At 41.0% G+C, this 18,297-nt stretch overlaps 1 protein-coding gene across 2 annotated transcripts in view; it reads right to left on the bottom strand.

Moving 5' to 3' along the window:
* The window catches only part of RORA (RAR related orphan receptor A), a 778,196-nt gene that overhangs the window by 25,294 nt on the left and 734,605 nt on the right, over positions 1-18,297 (bottom strand). For both annotated transcript variants that reach the window (XM_070469195.1, XM_070469196.1), the window contains one exon: positions 1,468-1,609. In XM_070469195.1, the coding sequence (XP_070325296.1) occupies positions 1,468-1,609 (142 nt within the window). The remainder of the gene's footprint in view (positions 1-1,467; positions 1,610-18,297) is intronic.

The raw sequence follows: 18,297 nt of genomic DNA, 5'->3' as shown, positions 1-18,297 counted from the left end.
TTCCTTTTGCACCGAGGAAACAAGTGAGCAGGATTCTGGGCAACTTCCAGCATCCATGGCTCAGGTGACAAATTGGGTGGGACTGGTTAGATAGCAGTCAGGCTGATGTGGGCTATGAATTTCAGGCCTAAAACTGTCGTCGTTTAGTCGGTAAGTCATGTCTGACTCTTCTGCGACCCCGTGGACTGTAGCCTGCCAGCCTCCTCTGTCCATGAGATTTCCCAGGCAAGAATACTGGAGTGGGTTGCCATTTCCTCCTCCAGGGGATCTTCTGGAACCAGGGGTTGAATCCATGTCTCCTGCATTGGCAGGTGGATGCTTTGCTGCTAAGCCACCAGGGAGACCCTGTCTAAAATCTCAAGACCCTGGATTAGGTCTTGAGAAAATGCACTCCCATCTGTGATTTTTTAACTTACAGATTCGTAAGAGATAAACCTAGTTGTGTGAGTTCAGGGCCACTGGAAGCTGAAATCTGTAGAGTTGCATATTACAGGAATTTCTGAGGCTACAGTGTAAGTTTTATGACTTGTATCTTCCAATCCGCAAAACTTCCCTTTGGTTCTATGAATTCTAAGGGGCAATCCTGTGTACAACTTGTGCCTGGGTAGGTCCACAGGCCCGAGAACTTCTGATTCTAGGGAAAGCAGACCTTCAGAACACCTGGCTAGCAGCCTGAAGTTATTTTTCCAGGGGCTGAAACTCCACTGCAAGTGATGCTTCCTTCAGAGGGATGTCTCAAGGGAGCCAACCAACCGGTATATTCAGAAAAGTCCTTAAACTGTATCCATTGTGCTATCAGCCCAATTTTCTTATATAAGAATAGCCTTGAAATCTGCTGTTGATTATTTAGTGCACTGAAGACAGTTTTCCAGGAAGATCCTAAACTGTTTTGCAACTGTTAAAATAGCTTGTTTTAATGAAAAGAACATTTGTCATTGAGGCCTGCTTTGCACTATTTTCACACATACTGGATGTACAAATATTTGACTTTGGATCCAGTTAGCATAAAAGCTAATTCATCCCAACTGCTAATAAGCTGATTAGTATAAAGCGCATAACAATTAGCTCTGCCTTGTGTTTTCTATGGGGAAAAAAAAATGCTTCTAGAAGGTATCCTTTTTCAGACCCTCAGGTGACACCTTACCTCCCATCAATTCATCCACCTGCAATGTCTTAAACATCAAAAACCTGAAGGTGTTCTGACCACATAGACATTTCTTCTCCATGCCCTGCCCCTGTCCCCCCCCCCCTCCCCCCAATCCTGCCCTGCATCAGCCAGTGAGCTGACCTGGATGGTTTCTGGAGGAGGAAGTAACTGCTGTGATACCCACAGGGATGCCAGAAGAGAGAAGACTGCAGGGGGTGGTGAGGGACAGAGGGGACATATTCTGGCAAACTTGGGTTCAGGCTTCAGAAGGTACTTTCACAACCCTGTGCTATTATGCAACATAGGCCGCGAGAGCTCACCATCTCGAGACATCCCCACGGCAAGGCATTTCTGTAATCGACAGTGCTGGCAGCGGTTTCTACTGGTTCGATCAATCAAACAGTTCTTTTGACGAGGACAGGAGTAGGTGGCATTGCTTTGCTGACTTCTCCTGAAAAAGCCCTGTGATTCAGTTATGAAATAGAAAACAGGTTAGTGTCAGCTTGAGCTGAATGATACTAAAGGCAGGAAAGGAAGCGCCTGTCGGCATGAATATTTAATGGAGAATTAAACTTGTAGCACAATCATCCTGTAAACCATTAATGAAATTAAAGTCACTTCTTTTTCCTTGAGTAAAATGGGTCCCCAGAGCCCAATCCTCTGTCCCTTACACATGCAAAACTTTCTTTAATTGCAACAGACATTTGCCTGTGTAGAAGGAAGAGGACCAGGCCCTGTTCTTGGCTTCTGATGATTGAAAGCTATATGCTTAATAACAATGGTACAAAGGCACTCATCTTTAACCTTCATCTCCAAAACATTTTTAGTAGAATAAACACAGAATGCTCCTCTGTATGTCCCGAGATGAGAAAGTGCAGCCTCATGCTAACCTAAGTGGACACTGTGGCAGTCTTAACCAGATCACATACATCCACCACTCTTTAGGTATCCCCAAGTCAGAATCTACTGCTCCAAGAAGTTAAATGACACGTGGGTGGATTATCTTGGCAGTTCAATCAGACTGAGAATACTCTACCCTTGAGAGTTTGGAAAAACCATCTTTTCAGAATCATGGACTTTCACAATGTATGACAAAAACCACTACACTATTGTAAAGTAATTAGCCTCCAACTAATAAAAATAAATGAAAAAAAAAAAAAAAACAAAAAAAAAAATAAACTAAAAAAAAAAAAAAAAAGAATCATGGACTTTCAGATTGAACAAATCCAATCTGATGTTCATCAAGTCCCATGTATTTGTTAAGCACTGTTTTGTAAATGAGAAGGTGTAATAAGATGCATAAGGAGTACTGACCTCAAGGATTTCATTCATTTACTCATTTATTCATTGATTCACTCATTTTTGCTAACTCCTTGAGCTAGATTCTTTCCAGCTCATTAATATTCATTGCTTAGTCTTTTCTTAAAGCCATCAGTGTTCCTTTTAGTTACATTTTGGTAGCAACCCATGAGTTTTGGTATATAGTATTTTCATAATTATTCAATATGAAACATGTTCTGGTTTTTAATAGATCTCTTTTTTAATCCATACGTTATTTAGAAGCACATTTTAAAAAGCTAAAGTAAGGTTGATTTACAATGTTGTATTAGTTTCTGGTGTACAGCAAAGTAACTCAGTTATATATACTTTTTTTCAGATTCTTTTCCATCATAGGTTATTACAAGGCATTGAATATAGTTTCCTAGGCTATATAATAGAAACTTGTTATTTATACAAGCACAGTCCTTTATTTTACAAATGTATGTGGGGTTTGTTTCTGGTTATCACTTGATGACTTATCCATCAGTGGTTTTGCAAACTAGGAATGTATTCTGAAAAAAAAAAAAAAAAAAGAAGGTAGCCAGAGCCATTTCTATGAAGCAGAACCATGAAGGTTACAAAAGTCTATTATCATCTTCAAATCTTTAATGGCAAAGATAGTTGGCCATGGCCCAGGGGACACCAGTACCGAAGGGTAAGGTGAAATCCTGATGAATGGATGGAATGACCGAGTGCTGGGCAAACTGATAAGGTGGTGATAGAAATGTACTGCTGAATAAAAAAAAAACCAGCTAAAGAACTAAACACAATATAATCCAATTTTGGAAGCAAAATCCATATATTTAACACAGAAGAAACCTTTGGAAACTTATGCCCTCAAATGAAAACAAATGCTGATCTTTTTCTTTTGTTTATCTGTGCTTTTTGATTTTTCTATAATATGTGAGTGGAAAGGTATACTAGCTACTCAGGAAGAACTATTCACTACATCTGCTTTCTTCCCTGACAGCTGGGGACTCTGTGGATTAAGTCATGGTTATGATGGATATAACCTCAGTTCCCAGTTCTTTCCTTTTGGAGACCAACCAAGGATGGGAGTGGTAGGCACTGACCTCTTACCAACTCTCTGATGTCCACCAAGCTATTTACTGACCAACGTGGGCAAGGTTAGGGACCCAGGATCTCAGTCTGTCTCTCTGCTGTACTTCAAATTTTCCTGATATCAAGTCTGATCTCTTCTGTGAGGCAATGCCTCTTTTCTCAAAATATCTAAAGCTGTTTTTCTTTTTTTCCCTTAATGTGTTTCTTTTCTCTGTGACAAGAAAGTGAGAAGTAAAACTTTCTTTGGCACTTAATAGACTTCAAGAAAATATAAATGGTAACAGAGGCAGATGATCCTTAGAAAGAGGTACCAAGAGGTCACCTGTCTATGTATTCAGTTGAGTCAGAGACATATAATCTCTGCCAAGGCTGAAAGGTATTTCATTCTTTCTTGAGACTATACCACTCCATGTTTGCTGTCACTGCAGGGGCTTGTTTGATCAATTGCTCAGTTACGTCCAACCCTTTGTGACCCCATGGACTGCAGCACACCAGGCTTCCCTGCCCTTCACCATCTCCCAGAGCTTGCTTAAACTCATGTCGATTGAGTAGGTGTTGCCATCTAACCATCTCGTCCTCTGTCGTCCCCTTCTCCTCCTGCCTTCAATCTTTCTCAGCATCAGAGTCTTTTGCAATGAGTTGGCTCTTCGCATCAGATGGCCAAAGTATGGGAGTTTCAGTTTCAGGATCAGCCTTCCAATGAATATTCAGGATTGATTGGTTTGATCTCCTTGCAGTCCAGGGTACTCTCAAGAGTCTTCTCTAACACCACAGTTCAAAAGCATCAGTTCTTCGGCGCTCAGCCTTCTTTATGGAAGTGGAAGTGACAAACAGATTCAAGGGATTAGATCTGATAGACAGAGTGCCTGAAGAACAATGTACAGAGGTTCATAACATTGTACAGGAGGCGGTGATCAAAACCATCCCCAAGAAAAAGAAATGCAAAAAGGAAAAATGGTTGTCTGAGGAGGCCTTACAAATAGCTGAGAAAAGTAGTGAAAGGCAAAGGAGAAAAGGAAAGACATACCCATCTGAATGCAGAGTTCCAAAGAACAGTAAGGAGAGATAAGAAAGCCTTCCTAAATGCACAATGCAAAGATATAGAGGAAAATGATAGAATGGGAAAGACTAGAGGTCTCTTCAAGAAAATCAGAGATACCAAGGGAACATTTCATGCAAAGATGGGCACAATAAAGGACAGAAATGGTACGGACCTAACAGAAGCAGAAGATATTAAGATGAGGTGGCAAGAATACACAGAACACCTATAAAAAAAGATATTAATGACATGGATAACCATGATGGTGTGATCACTCACCTAGAGACAGACATCTTGGAGTGCGAAGTCAAGTGGGTTTTAGGAAGAATCACTACAAACAAAGCTAGTGGAGGTGATGGAATTCCAGCTGAGCTATTTCAAATCCTAAAAGATAATGCTGTGAAAGTGCTGTACTCAACATGCCAGCAAATTTGGAAAACTCAGCAGTGGCGGAAAAGGTCAGTTTTCATTCCAATCCCAAAGAATGTTCAAACTACCACGTAACTACTCATCTCACATGCTAGTAATGCTCAAAATTCTCCAAGTCAGGCTTCAACAGTACATGAACCGAGAACTTTCAGATGTACAGGCTGGCTTTACAAATGGCAGAGGAACCAGAGATCAAATTGCCAACATCTTCTGGGTCACAGAAAAATCAAGAGAATTCCAGAAAAAACATCTACTTCTGTTTCACTGACTATGCTAAAGCCTTTCACTGTGGAGATCACAACAAACTGTGGAAAATCCTTCAAGAGCTGGGAATATCAGGCTACTTTACCTGCCTCCTAGAAAACCTGTATCCTTGTCAAGAAGCAACAGTTAGAACTGGACATGGAACAACAGACTGGTTCCAAATTGGGAAAGGAGTACGTCAAGGCTGTATATCGTCACCCTGCTTATTTAACTTATATGCAGAGTACATCATGTGAAATGCCAGGCTGGATAAAGCACAAGCTGGAATCAAGATTGCTGGGAGAAATATCAATAACCTCAAATATGCAGATGATACCAGCCTAGTGGCAGAAAGTGAAGAGGAACCAAAGAACATCTTGATGAAGGTGAAAGAGGAGAGTGAAAAAGCTGGCTTAAAACTCAATATTCAAAAAACAAAGATCATGGCATCTGGTCTCATTACTTCATGGCAAGTAGATGGGGAAACAATGCAAAGAGTGAGAACCTTTACTGTCTTGGGCTCCAAAATCACTGTGGATGGTTACTGTAGCCATGAAATGAAAAGACACTCCTTGGAAGAAAAGCTATGACAGACCTAGACAGCATATTAAAAAGCAGAGACATTACTTGCTGACAAAGGTCCATTAATCAAAGCTATGGTTTTTTCGGTAATCATGTATAGATGTGAGAGTTGGACCTAAGCAAGGATTTAGGATCACGAATTATTTGCATTTCCTTTTGCTGAAAATAGCAAAGAAAAGAGTCTGCGTCACAAAGAGTCTGCTCCAGTTTGTTCACTAATCACTGAATATGAAGAATGTCTACATGCTCTCTCTTGTTCTTTGAATGGAGCCAGTACATACAGCCTGCACCATTATCTCCCAGGGCCTCATCTACAGACCAAATCACAGTATCTACCACCTTTCTTTCTAGGTTCTTTTGTACCTTCAGCATTCTTAGGATCCTTTACAATGTCTCCACTTTCTTAAAAACTAAGAAATACACGTCTAGACACCACTCTTGAATAATGCTTGGGTCATTATCAAAGGGAAAAAAAGCTACTCTTTAGCTTTTACACATTAAACTTAAGTGAACATCAAACTATCACTAATCAAGTTCCAAAATGTTAGCACAGAAGCTATATACAACCACCAGTTTGCTCTGCTTAAAGGGAACCCTGAGAGGGAATAATGATAATGATACTGGGGAAGATATGATGATGATGGAAGGAGAGATCTTAATGAATGTATTATTTTAAATTTTTTTTTTAATGTGGACCATTTTTAAAATCTTTCTTGCATTTGTTACACTATTGCTTCTGTTGTTTGTGTTCTGTTTTTTTGGCCATGAGGCATGTGGGGTCTTAGCTCCCTGACCAGGGATTGAACTCACATTCCTTGCATTGGAAGGCGAAATCTTAACCACTGGTCTGCCATGGAAGTCTTTTAATCATATCTATTTACACTGTATTTTTAATGCTTTGACATCTTGAGGTCTTGCTAATTCAGAGGAGATTGCACTTCCCAGGGCTACCTAGTTTCTAGAAATAGCAAACAACTTGCCTGGGAGCATACTTGTCACATGCAGACCAACCAGTCCAGAGACTAGGCCAGTCACCTCCTCCCAGGTTTTCCTCTCCCTCTCTGCCTCTGACTGACACGGCTTCTCACTGTGGTCCCCTGTGTGGCATGCTGTGCCTCCTATTTCTAGGGACCTATGTTATAACCAGTTTCTCTCCCTTCATGGCGGTCATGTTTGTGCCTTAGGTGTCTTACCCTATCTGATTAAAACCAATCCCAGGTAGCGTTAAAATATGTTTATTATTTGCTTGTCACCCTGTGCTTTCTATGGATTCCATCACTTAATTTTTCTAGATTATTAATTGGAGGATAATTGCTTTATAACGTTGTGTTGGTTTCTGCTGTACAACAACATGAATCAGTCTTTGAGTATACCTGTATCCTCTCCCTCTGAAGCCTCCCTCGCCCTGCCAGCGCACCCCTCTAGGTCGTCAGAGAGTGCCAGACTGGGCTCTGCAACCTGGGGCAAAGGCAGCTTCCCCAGCTGTCTGTTTCACAGGTGGTAGTGTATACACGTCAACACTGCTCTCTCAGTCCATGCCCTGCTCCTTCCCCCGCTGCGTCCACAAGTCCACTCTCCACGTCTGTGTCTCCATTCCCGCGCTGCAAATAGGCTCATCAGTACCATTTTTTAGGTTCCATATATATGATTAATATATGACATTTGTTTTTCTCTTCCTGACTTACTTCATTCTGTGTAAGAGGCTTTAATTTTGACCAGGGCAGCATCAGGCAGGCACTATCATTTTCCCGGTTTTTAGGTCAAAGAACCTGAGGCTTAGAGAGGCACTAGCTCAGAACCCAAACCCCCCTCCCCTACCTCCCCAGCGTGGGATAAAGTCAGGATCTGAATTCAGGTGGTTTAATTCCAGAACTCACACTTTTATCCCTTCTGTTGTCCTTCTGCTTCTTTTGTGTGTCAAAAAGGATTCCCACCTGGGGGTTCTTATAGAAGGTGATCATTAAAGGAAGCAGTGTCAAGACACAAGGTATGCATGATAAAGGGGCAAGACTGATCTGTTCTGAAACTAGTTTTCCTCCCGGTTAACCCCTTTAGCTGGCCACGTTGTCACTGCCCAGGCATTTAATAAACTCCTCTTCTATAGCCACCTCCTGATGTGGGATATTCACACGAGAAAGTCAGTTTCACCATTTCATGATTTTCCCTCATTTCTCACCAGGAGGGTTATGTCCTCTTTAATTCACCTTACTTGTTTCTAAATCGCTTTGGCTCATTTAGAAAACAAAACAATAACAACACAAACTGAGTCCAAGGACACAGTCACTATCTTTAAAGATGTCTGAGAAATTATACCATCTATTTGCAAGACAAATCCACGAGGCTTTCCACACCCGCTTGGAGCAACGGTGCTGAGGCTGGAACCAATATCTGAAAAAAGACTCCACTTTTGTAGATGTCTCGGCTCTGAAGGGCTTGGGGAAAGCAACTGTGCAAATGGACACACCTTACTCTTTACAACCCCATTTACTTCTCACTGAGTCATCTGAGCAAGTGCCTGTGCAAAGTTCAGGGAGTGGCAGCGCTAAGAACCACAGAAGAAACCTTTCTTTTGGACTAAGCTGACAGCCCACAAGGCTAGCTATCAAATCCCAAAGGGGAGGGTCAGGCAGGTTTACAAGGTGAGGTCCACGGATGGAGGGAAAGGGTAAGCTTAGGTGTATCAGACACACCCAACTTTTCCTTTCAGATACAATGAGGGCTTGGTGATCCTTTCCTGCCCCTTGTCTTCCCTTTAAAACAAAACAAAACAAAACACAACTCTACAGGGATTTCCCCGGTGGTACAGTGGTTAAGATTTCGAACTTTCAATGCAAGGCACTTGGGTTCGATCCTTGATCAGGGAACATGAATGCCACATGTCACAAGGCATGGCCAATAAACAAAAAAATAAAAGCTCTTCATCTCAGTATATCCTTGGGGTTTCTCAGATGATTTGGGCAGTTAAACTGATAAAGTATTTAAAGCAAATGAGCATATAAGAAGAGAAGGATTAGAAGAGCAAGAAGGAAGAAAGGGAGAAAGTATGATAGGTGTCTTCCTTCACAAAGAGAGAAGCCTGCTCACAAATGTAGAAGCCAGATCTTGACTGACAGTGGGACCTGGAGAGGGTCCCACTGAGAAATGATGCTAGGACCCCGGTTCTAGGGACGTTGGAAGCCGTTGTCACAGGCCGTGACAGCACAGGGCCGCGCTTGGAGTTTGGGGGAGGAACGGAGGAGGTATGTGTAAGGAAGAAAGCACAGAAGCTGTGAGTCAGCTGGGACAGATGTTAAATATGCAATGGTGGAGCTCCACTTCTAAAAGCTGAGCTAATGAATGACTTCTTTGGCTTTCTTAAAAGTTCACTGTTTACGGCTGTCAAGATACATGGAGATGTGCCATTACAAACACGGTGGGTTGGAGCAGAGGGCCACCATGATGAAACACAGGGTAGGAGACCGGTATACGGTGTGACCGTGGCACGCTATCACCACCTCGTGGCAGCAAACTCACATGCAGTTATTGCAAACAGTAAATGAGAATATGCACACAGCCTTTAGAGATGAAAGGAAGTTGAGATTACTTGACTCAGTAGTTCTCCAACTGAACGTGTATCAGAATCACCCATGGGACTTTTAAAAAATACACCTGAGAGCTTCTGAACCAGAATGTTTGAGGGTATAGTCACTGACATACATGCTAGTTTGAACAATGTGATCTACAACATTTTTGTAGATCAAAAAAGAAGACACGTCATTCTGTATGGTAAACATTTTAACAAAGCTTCCTGAAGACTCTGCTGCCTTCCCTTTGTTAAGAATCAGGGATCTACTCTAGCTCTCTGACTTTGCAGACAACAAAAATGAAGCTGAGAAAGCTAAGTTACATGTCCAAGGCTGTCCCATGGCTTCGTGTCATTGCTGGGACTTGAACTCCAGTGTCCTCATTTTAAGTGTAGTGCCTCCCACATAAGCATCTATCCTGCAGTGTTAGGGCTAACAAAACCCCTGTTACTCAGTCTTGATTTTCTCACATTCATCAACCTTCCACCTCCATTTCCACTGCCTCAAAGAGAATTTGCCAGTGTTTCCTGCCTTATTTCACCAGGCCTTTCAAAGTGCCTTTTGTTGAGTTTGATTTCTAACTTCTGCCTCTGTTCCTTGGAAAATTCTATTGCCTAATTAAAAAAAATTATTTGGCCGTGCCAGATCTTAGTTGTTGCATGCAAGATCTTCTATCTTTACCATGGGCTCTTTAGGTGTATCATTGTGGGATATAGTTCCCTGACCAGGGATCGAACCTGGGTCCCCTGCATTGGGAGTGCAGAGTCTTAGCCAGGAAGACCCTATTGCTATTAAAAAAAAAAAAAAAATCTGGCTGTATACTTTGAAAATTTTCATTGATTCCGTTAGATTGGAGTTCCCCAGAATGGGGACAGAGGCCATGAGTATGGGAGAAGGCTGATACTGGGTTGCAAGAGCTGAAAGTCAAAATTTCAGGAATTCTGTGAACCAACTGTTAAACATAACCATTATTAAACTTTAACTTATGACCTATACATACTGCTGCTGCTACTGCTAAGTCGCTTCAGTCGTGTCCGACTCTGTGCAACCCCACAGACGGCAGCCCACCAGGCTCCCCCGTCCCTGGGATTCTCCAGGCAAGAACACTGGAGTGGGTTGCCATTGCACTACTGTATATAAAATGGGCTTCCCAGGTGGCTCAGGGATAAGAATCCACCTGCCAAGCAGGAGATGTGGGTTCAATCTCTGGGTCGCAAGATCCCCTGGAGAAGGAAATGGTTACTCACTCCAGAATTTGTGCGTGGGAAATCCCACCATGCACAGAGGAATCTGGTGGGCTGCAGTCCATGGGGTTGCAAAGAATCAGACACAACTTAGTGACTAAACCACTACCACCATATATAAAATAACCAACAAGGACCTACTGTATAGCACAGGAAACTATACTCAATATTCTCTAATAATCTATATAAAGTAAAGAATCTGAAAAAGAATGGATATATGTATATGTATAACTTAATCACTTCGCTGTACATCTGAAACTAACACAACCTTGTAAATCAACTATATTTCAATAAATTTTTTTTAAAAATTGGTGAAAAAAATGGAACAATGCAGGTTCAATTTAAAAGTATGTAATGTTTATAGCCATCACATTGTGAAGAGCACAAAAAATGTGAAGATCAATCCTTCCAATCTTTAAAAACTATTATCTGATTCAGAAAGTAGTTGCTCACATCATTACTGACGAATGAGAGAAGTTCCAAAACATGCTCTTCCTTGTTTCACTTTCCTCTTATTCATTATTGTAAATGAAAAATCACGCTGACACTACAGTCTTTCATCAACCACAACCACAAGTGTGGATATAAGAGTTCAGCAAAAATCAATGAGTGTATTCAGTGAGAATCATCTATCTACATACATACTATACATCACATATATAATATATACTATATATTATATGGGCGGCTCAGATGGTAAAGAATCTGCCTATAATGTAGGAGACCCGGGTTCGATCCCTGGGGTGGGAAGATCCCCTGGAGAAGGGAATGGCTGCTCACTATGTCTTTCCTGGGAAATCCCATGGAGGGAGGAGCTTGGAGGGCTACAGTCCAAGGGGTCGCAAAGAGTCGGACACGACTGAGAGTCCCACACTTTCACTTTCATTTCATATATTATATATTCGGTTTATAATGATGTATTGTCAGTTGCACTACCTGTAAATTGTATGAAATCGTATCAGTGACATACATACTAAAGTTATGTACATATGTATAGACACTGTGTTCCAGAGAGCTGATTGTTAAAAACTGACCAGCGGGTGACTGGACTGAGCCCAGTCCTTGCTGGATGCTCAGCTTTCCAACAGGCTGTCTGAGTGGCTCCTCCCTATTTTGGATTGGCACATACCCAGAGTTGTGGCTAGGCCCTCCACAGCCCCATCACCCCCACCACCAACACACACATATACAAACCTTCTCCAGAAACTTGAGCTGAATGGCTTTATCTTTTTAAGAAATTAAACTATAGTTGATTTACAATATGCTAATTTCCGCTGTATAGCAAAGTGACTCAGTTACATATGCCTTCTTTTTTATATTCTTTTCTATTATGTTTATCATAGGATGTATTTTTGAAATATATGTATTTATTATTTTTGCCTGTGCTGGGTCTTCATTTCTCTAGTTGTGGCAAGTAGGGGTTACTCTAGCTGTGGTGCGTGGGCTTTTCCCTGCAGTGGCTTCTCTGTTGTGGAGCCCAGGCTCTAGGGCGTGTGGGCTTCAGTAGTTGTGGCTGCTGGGCTCCAGAGCGCAGACTCGAGAGTTGTGGCGCACAGGCTCACTTGCTCTGCGGCATGTGGGATCTTCCTGGATCAGGGATCTGACCCATGTCCTGTGTTGGCACATGGATTCTTTACCACTGAGACACCAGGGAAGCCCTATCATAGGATTCTGAATATAGATTTCCTTTGTGCTATACGGTAGGACCTTATTGTTTATTCATTCAATACATACTGAATGGCTTTATCTTCATTCCGAATAGGATACTTTCTGACCCACTGATCATTTTCCCAGTCTCTTTTCCTCCAGTGTTTCCTTGCTCAGGCAAGGGTTCCACCCTTAACCTAGATATTCAAAGCAGAAAGATGGGCTTCCCTGCTCCCTCCCCATCCATATCCATGCAGTCACTAAATTAGGCTGTTTCTGGTCATCTTCATATTCCGCAAATCCATCTCCTTTTCTCTGTCTTCATTGCAATTTTCTCAGGTCCCCACACCTGCCATCTCCTGAATGGGTTATTGCACAGCCTAGTACTTGCAGCAGTCAACAAACACTGTGGAATGAAGGACCAGAGGAAAAATGATGCCAGTGATAAAAAACCGTGGTAACAACCACATGGTGAGCTCCTCTTCTATACCAAGCACCGTGGAGGACACTTCACAAACATGATTCATATGCAATTCACAACAACTTTACAAAGCAGGTATTTTTATGTCTATTTACAAATGAGAAAATTCCAGTTCAGAGAGGTTAAACCATCTTTTCAAAGACACACAGCAGTTGAAGGAGAGGAGCCAAGATTTGAATTCTTGAACTCTGGGTACATCTTAACCCAAAGGCCAGAGACTTCTTAATATACTACCCAGAAGACATGCATACAAAGATACAGGGCAGACCAAACAAAAACAGATGAACAACAAACAGGCAAAAAAGCTTCACTTTTCAGTTGTACAAAGTTCCATATAATGGTTCAGACATGAGCTGAGGGAGATGGCATTTTATAGGGTATCAAATACTAGGTTTACACAAGTAGGGAAACAACTTTCCTTTGCTAGATCTCCTTAATAAAAGACTTTGAAATAGATGTGGCATTTTCTATTGGAGTTATTAATATCTTTGCCCCCAAGTGGGCCTTAGTGGCAGAGACCTGTAAGTGTGGCTGGGAAGGTGCTGGGGTGGGCTTCTGGCTCTCAGGGGCTCCCCTCCTGCTCGGGGCTCCTTCCCAGGGAGGCACAGGCTGAAATGCTGATCTGATGTTTGGTCTTTTGACAATTTTCACTTAATGAATTGATTCCTACAGTTCATTAACATACCCACTTCCACTTCTGTATACACATATGTCTTAATTAGCTGCTCATTGGCTGTTTAATTACAAGAAAACAGCTGACAGCTGCCTTGCTGAATTCTAATGGCAGACGCGTTGGAACGGCTACACATTTGCTTTTGACAACCAAGATTTATTCATAACTCTATGATTTATTGTGAATGCTCATATGCCTGAGTGGATTATTGTATTTTCCAAGCCAACTGAAATGTTGGGATCTGGGAGACTATGGAAGTGGGAATCCCTCTCATTTCACTCCTGAGCCTGAGAAGAGCCGAGAATCCTGGCTAGAAGGGTATGAATTCGATTTCAGTTTTATTTTGGGAACTTCCTGTTGGAATGTTCAGAAGTATGGGGGTGAGCAAGAAGACATATCTTTGGATAAACGTGGGCTTGAAAGTTAAGGATTTAAAGTTAAGAAAGAATATAACTGGCAACTTAATTTTACTGAGGGGAAAAGAGAGGGCATGCATAGATTAAAATCAAAGAAAGGAAGAGGCAGAAGAAGTGATAAAACTAAAGTGGGGGGAGGCAGGAATAACATTTCAAAGGAAGCAAAAGAAAAAGGAAATTTGTTCTTTAGAAAAAAACAAAGCAAAACAGGAAACATCATTTGCCAAATTGAGCTGGTATGGCCCCACACTCAGGCAGCTGGTAGCAATAAATCATGGCAAGATGGATCTTCTCAACTACTTTCCCGTTCAATAGTGACTGAACTCCCTGTAGAATTGTATGTGCAAATGCTCTCTGATTAAAACTGACCTCATGTGTCGTATTTGGTAAGAGGAGATGTCTGTTTTGCCATATATCTGGTGATCTGCCATGCTCAGATCCAATCCCAGTGACACATTCAGCAACAGTGATTCCCAAGCAGGCATGAGAGGCCCTACTCTGAGCCAGATGCCATGGTACACCCTATGCACCACAAGTTCACAAGCCCAGCATTTTCTATGAGCAGAGGCATGATTAAGACCAAACCAAAGAAACCGAAAAAAAAAAATCATAAAACAAAAAAACCCCTCAAAATATCCAAATCATCTTGATGCAAATAGGGGTTTAACACATCCAACCACTTGTGCATTTATTTCATCACAGGCCTGGAAGATTTTGCTAAATAAAAAATTTGTTCTTACCACCTGTCTATAACAGAAATGAAACTCTGATGTCACAGGATGTAATAACAGCCAAATCTAATTTTCATTTTAAATGGCTAGCTCTAATACTGGGGCCAAGTGCTATAAAGTACTGAAGTAAAAATACTGAGCATAAATGTACTAATGCTGAAAACTGGACAAGATTGACCCAGGGTGAGTGAAATTTTACAACTGAAATGAAAATATTAGAACTCTTAAAAAAGAAAAACAATTTGGGCCTAAAAGGAACATTTGTGGATATGTATTTTTAACCTAAAACATAAACAACTCCAGAAAATGCTTTAACTCTTTAACAGAAAAAAAAAAAAAAAAAGTACTGATTTATGTGTTCTGGGATATCTCTGAAAAGACTTGCTAATTTCAGAGAGAGTATTTGTCAATGCAAAGAAAAAAAAAATTCCAAGTTCTCCCTTTCCTGGGTGGAAGAGAAAGCTTTTCATAAGACATCATCTTAAATGTATTAATTAATGAATAAATATTTGACACATGCATGGACTCTATTCTTAGACTTACCACAAGGTAAAGGGTCTTAAATGTAATCAGAAATCAATTTACTAACTTCAATACTCAACTGTACAATATTATTTAAGAAGTTAGGGACTTCCCTGGCAGTGCAGTGGTTAAGACTCCATGCTTCCACTGTAGGGACCATGGGTTTTAAACACTGGTTGGGGAACTAAGATTTTGTATGCTGCATGGCATGGCCAAAAACTAAATAAAAATTAAAACTGGCGCAAAAAAAAAAAAAAAATCCATGATGGACAAAAGCATTCAAAATTTAAAAAAGAAACCATAGTTAAATGATAATCATAGTTAACACTACCATATGATATGTAGGAAAGCTGATATGAGAATAAATCCTAAGAGTTTTCATCACAAGGAGAAAAAATTTTCCCTTTTTTTTTTTATTGTATCTGTATATTTTTAAATTTTATTTTTATTTAATATTTAATATTTATTGTATTGTATATGTATTGTATGCAAGGGTTGTAAACCCCCATTCAGTTAAAAATCCAAGTTTAACTTTTGACTACTAATAACATAAATAGTTAACAAAAATTTTGTATGTTGTATGAGCTATACAACATATTCTTACAACAAAATAAGCTAGAGAAAAGAAAATGTTATTAAAAAATCACAGGGAGGAGAAAATATACTGACAGTCCTCTATTGTATTTATCAATACTATAAGTTTATGTCCTTTGTTTTCAAGATGAATTGTCTGTCAGTATCTACATCCATATTGTCATATACAACACAGGAGATGTTATATGCATTACCAACAGTAGACATCAAATATGAAAAGATAACATTAAAAAGAAATTCATATTTATTTACAATTTCTCCTCAGTATTTTTTTTTCTCAGTATTGTTTACTGAAAAAAATCTGTGTGAGTATAAGTCAGTGGACCCACACAGTTCAAACTCAAGTCGTTCAAGCATCATATGTGTACGAGAAAATGAATGTTAGCTGAAATTATTTTGATAACCATTTCACAAGATATGTAAATCATACCATCATGCCGAATGCCTTAAACTTATACAGTAGCACATGCTAATTATTTTTCAATAAAACTGGGGGGAAAAGTTATGGTAGAGCCCCAAAGACTAAAAGAATATGGATGAAAAACTGTGTGTGTGTGTTTTAATCTTGAGATAAATGTTTCATCATTATCCCCTAAGCAGCCACTGTATCTAATACTGAAGGTAGGAACTGAAGTCGGATGATAAACAGAACCATGTTTCAGAAGAAAAGTGAAAAAGAAAGTGAAAGTCACTCAGTCATGTCTGACTCTTTGCGACCACATGGAACTATATCCATGGAACTCTCCAGGCCAGAATACTGGAGTGGGTAGCCTTTCCCTTCTCCAGGGTATCTTCCCAACCCAGGGATCGACCCCTGGTCTCCCCCATTGTGGGTGGATTCTTCACCAGCTGAACCACTAGGAAAGCCAAGAATACTGGAGTGGGTAGCCTATCCCTTCTCCAGTGGATCTTCCCAACTCAGGAATCACACCGGGATCTCCTGCATTGCAGGCAGATTCTTAAAAAGCTGAGCTACCAGTGAAGCCATATCTCAAAAGAAAGCCTCAACCATAAACACTTCAGCATTTGTATTCACTTTGAAGAGCCAACCTGAACCCTAAAAAGCAGCCTCTCATTTTATTTCTGGCCTTCTCCTGTCTCCATGCTCCATGAGCTGGCCCCTCCTCCCTGGCAAGCATGCCCAGCCTACACGACACTCCCTGCTGGTGTGCACCCAGGGCTGGGACTACTTTCTGTTCCAAAAGCTCCGAAACATCTTTTCTGACAGAGTTAAGCCCTTCTATGCCTGGATTCAACAGTCTTCTGAAATGCAATATTCAGGGCTTGCCCAGTGCTAATACCTTGTTCCTTCTTTATTTCCAAAGAATAAGGACAATATTTTTATAATAAAAACCTTGGCATAACAGAGCTCTTAAAAATTTGGGATGGCATACCTGTCTAACCTTATCTTCCACTGTCTAGAGAAAGTACCCCCTGCTCTTGTCAAACCAGATTACTACATCCTGTCCCTAAACTACAACCAAGACTTGCCCATTTTTAGGCTCTAGCTGCCTAGCGGACGTGTGATTCGTGGGTCACATCTCAGACTGTGGCCTCACCCTAGTATTGTGTTCTTCATATGCTACAAATGTCTCATCTCCACAAGTAGACTGTGAGCTGCATGAAAGAAGGATGCGGTCATCTCTTTTCCTTTGTTTTGGCTGTGCTGCATCTTTGCTGTGGCAGGTGGGATTTCTGGGGCTTTCCCAGTTGCAGAGCATGGGCTCTTGAGCTCATAGCCTCAGTAGTTGGGCTTGGTTGCCCTGCGGCACATGGGACCTTAGTTCCCCAACCAGGGATCGAACCCGAGTCCCCTGCAATGGAAGCACGGAATCTTAATCACTAAACTGCCATGTCTATAGCCACACCACCCTGAATGCACCCAATCTCGTCTTCTGTGTCTTTAGATTCCTTATAGCGTTTATAAATCACCCAAGGGGGTGCTCGTATTTTCGTTGTTTTTATTGGCAGAGTTACATATCAAATTACGAATGGTCACAAAATCAAGACTGGACCCACAGATGTCCTGCAAATAGTGTCTGCCTGTACAGAGCACATTACGCAGGCTTGCCCAAGAATAACGACCAGAACCAATACTCAGTGAGTGCTTCTTACACCAGCACTCTTGTGAGTGCTTTACCTAAACGTATGCAACAACAGAGGAGCTGCTCCAACTGGTAGATAGCACAACTCTGACTTGAACCCAGGCAGTCTGGTTCAAGAATCAGAACGCAAGTCTGACACTACGCTGTCTCTCTGCATATAGTCAAAGGGACTTAGAGTGAACTGGGAATACTCAGGAACCAGAAAAAGAGCTACCAAAACATCCACTTGGGCTGTTCATGTGTAATGCTTATCTGAGCAAGTATGTGGTGAAGACAGAATCATTTCAGTGACTGTATACAGGTTCTATGATTTCTTGTGGCTTCAGGCTGTTGCTTTTAAACTGCAATTTAAAATACATTCACAAAGTGATTTTTTTCAGACAAAAACTGAGTCACTTTTTTTTCTCTTATTAGATATCTATTTATATATCTAATCAGAAAAGTGAAAGTGAAGTTGCTCATTCATGTCCAATTCTTTGTGACCCCATGGCATGTAGCC

Source organism: Odocoileus virginianus, chromosome 6, assembly GCF_023699985.2.
Source record: "Odocoileus virginianus isolate 20LAN1187 ecotype Illinois chromosome 6, Ovbor_1.2, whole genome shotgun sequence".
NCBI lineage: Eukaryota > Metazoa > Chordata > Mammalia > Artiodactyla > Cervidae > Odocoileus > Odocoileus virginianus.
The sequence above is the reverse complement of the archived record's forward strand: the minus strand, read 5'-3'. Positions and strand labels throughout refer to the sequence as shown.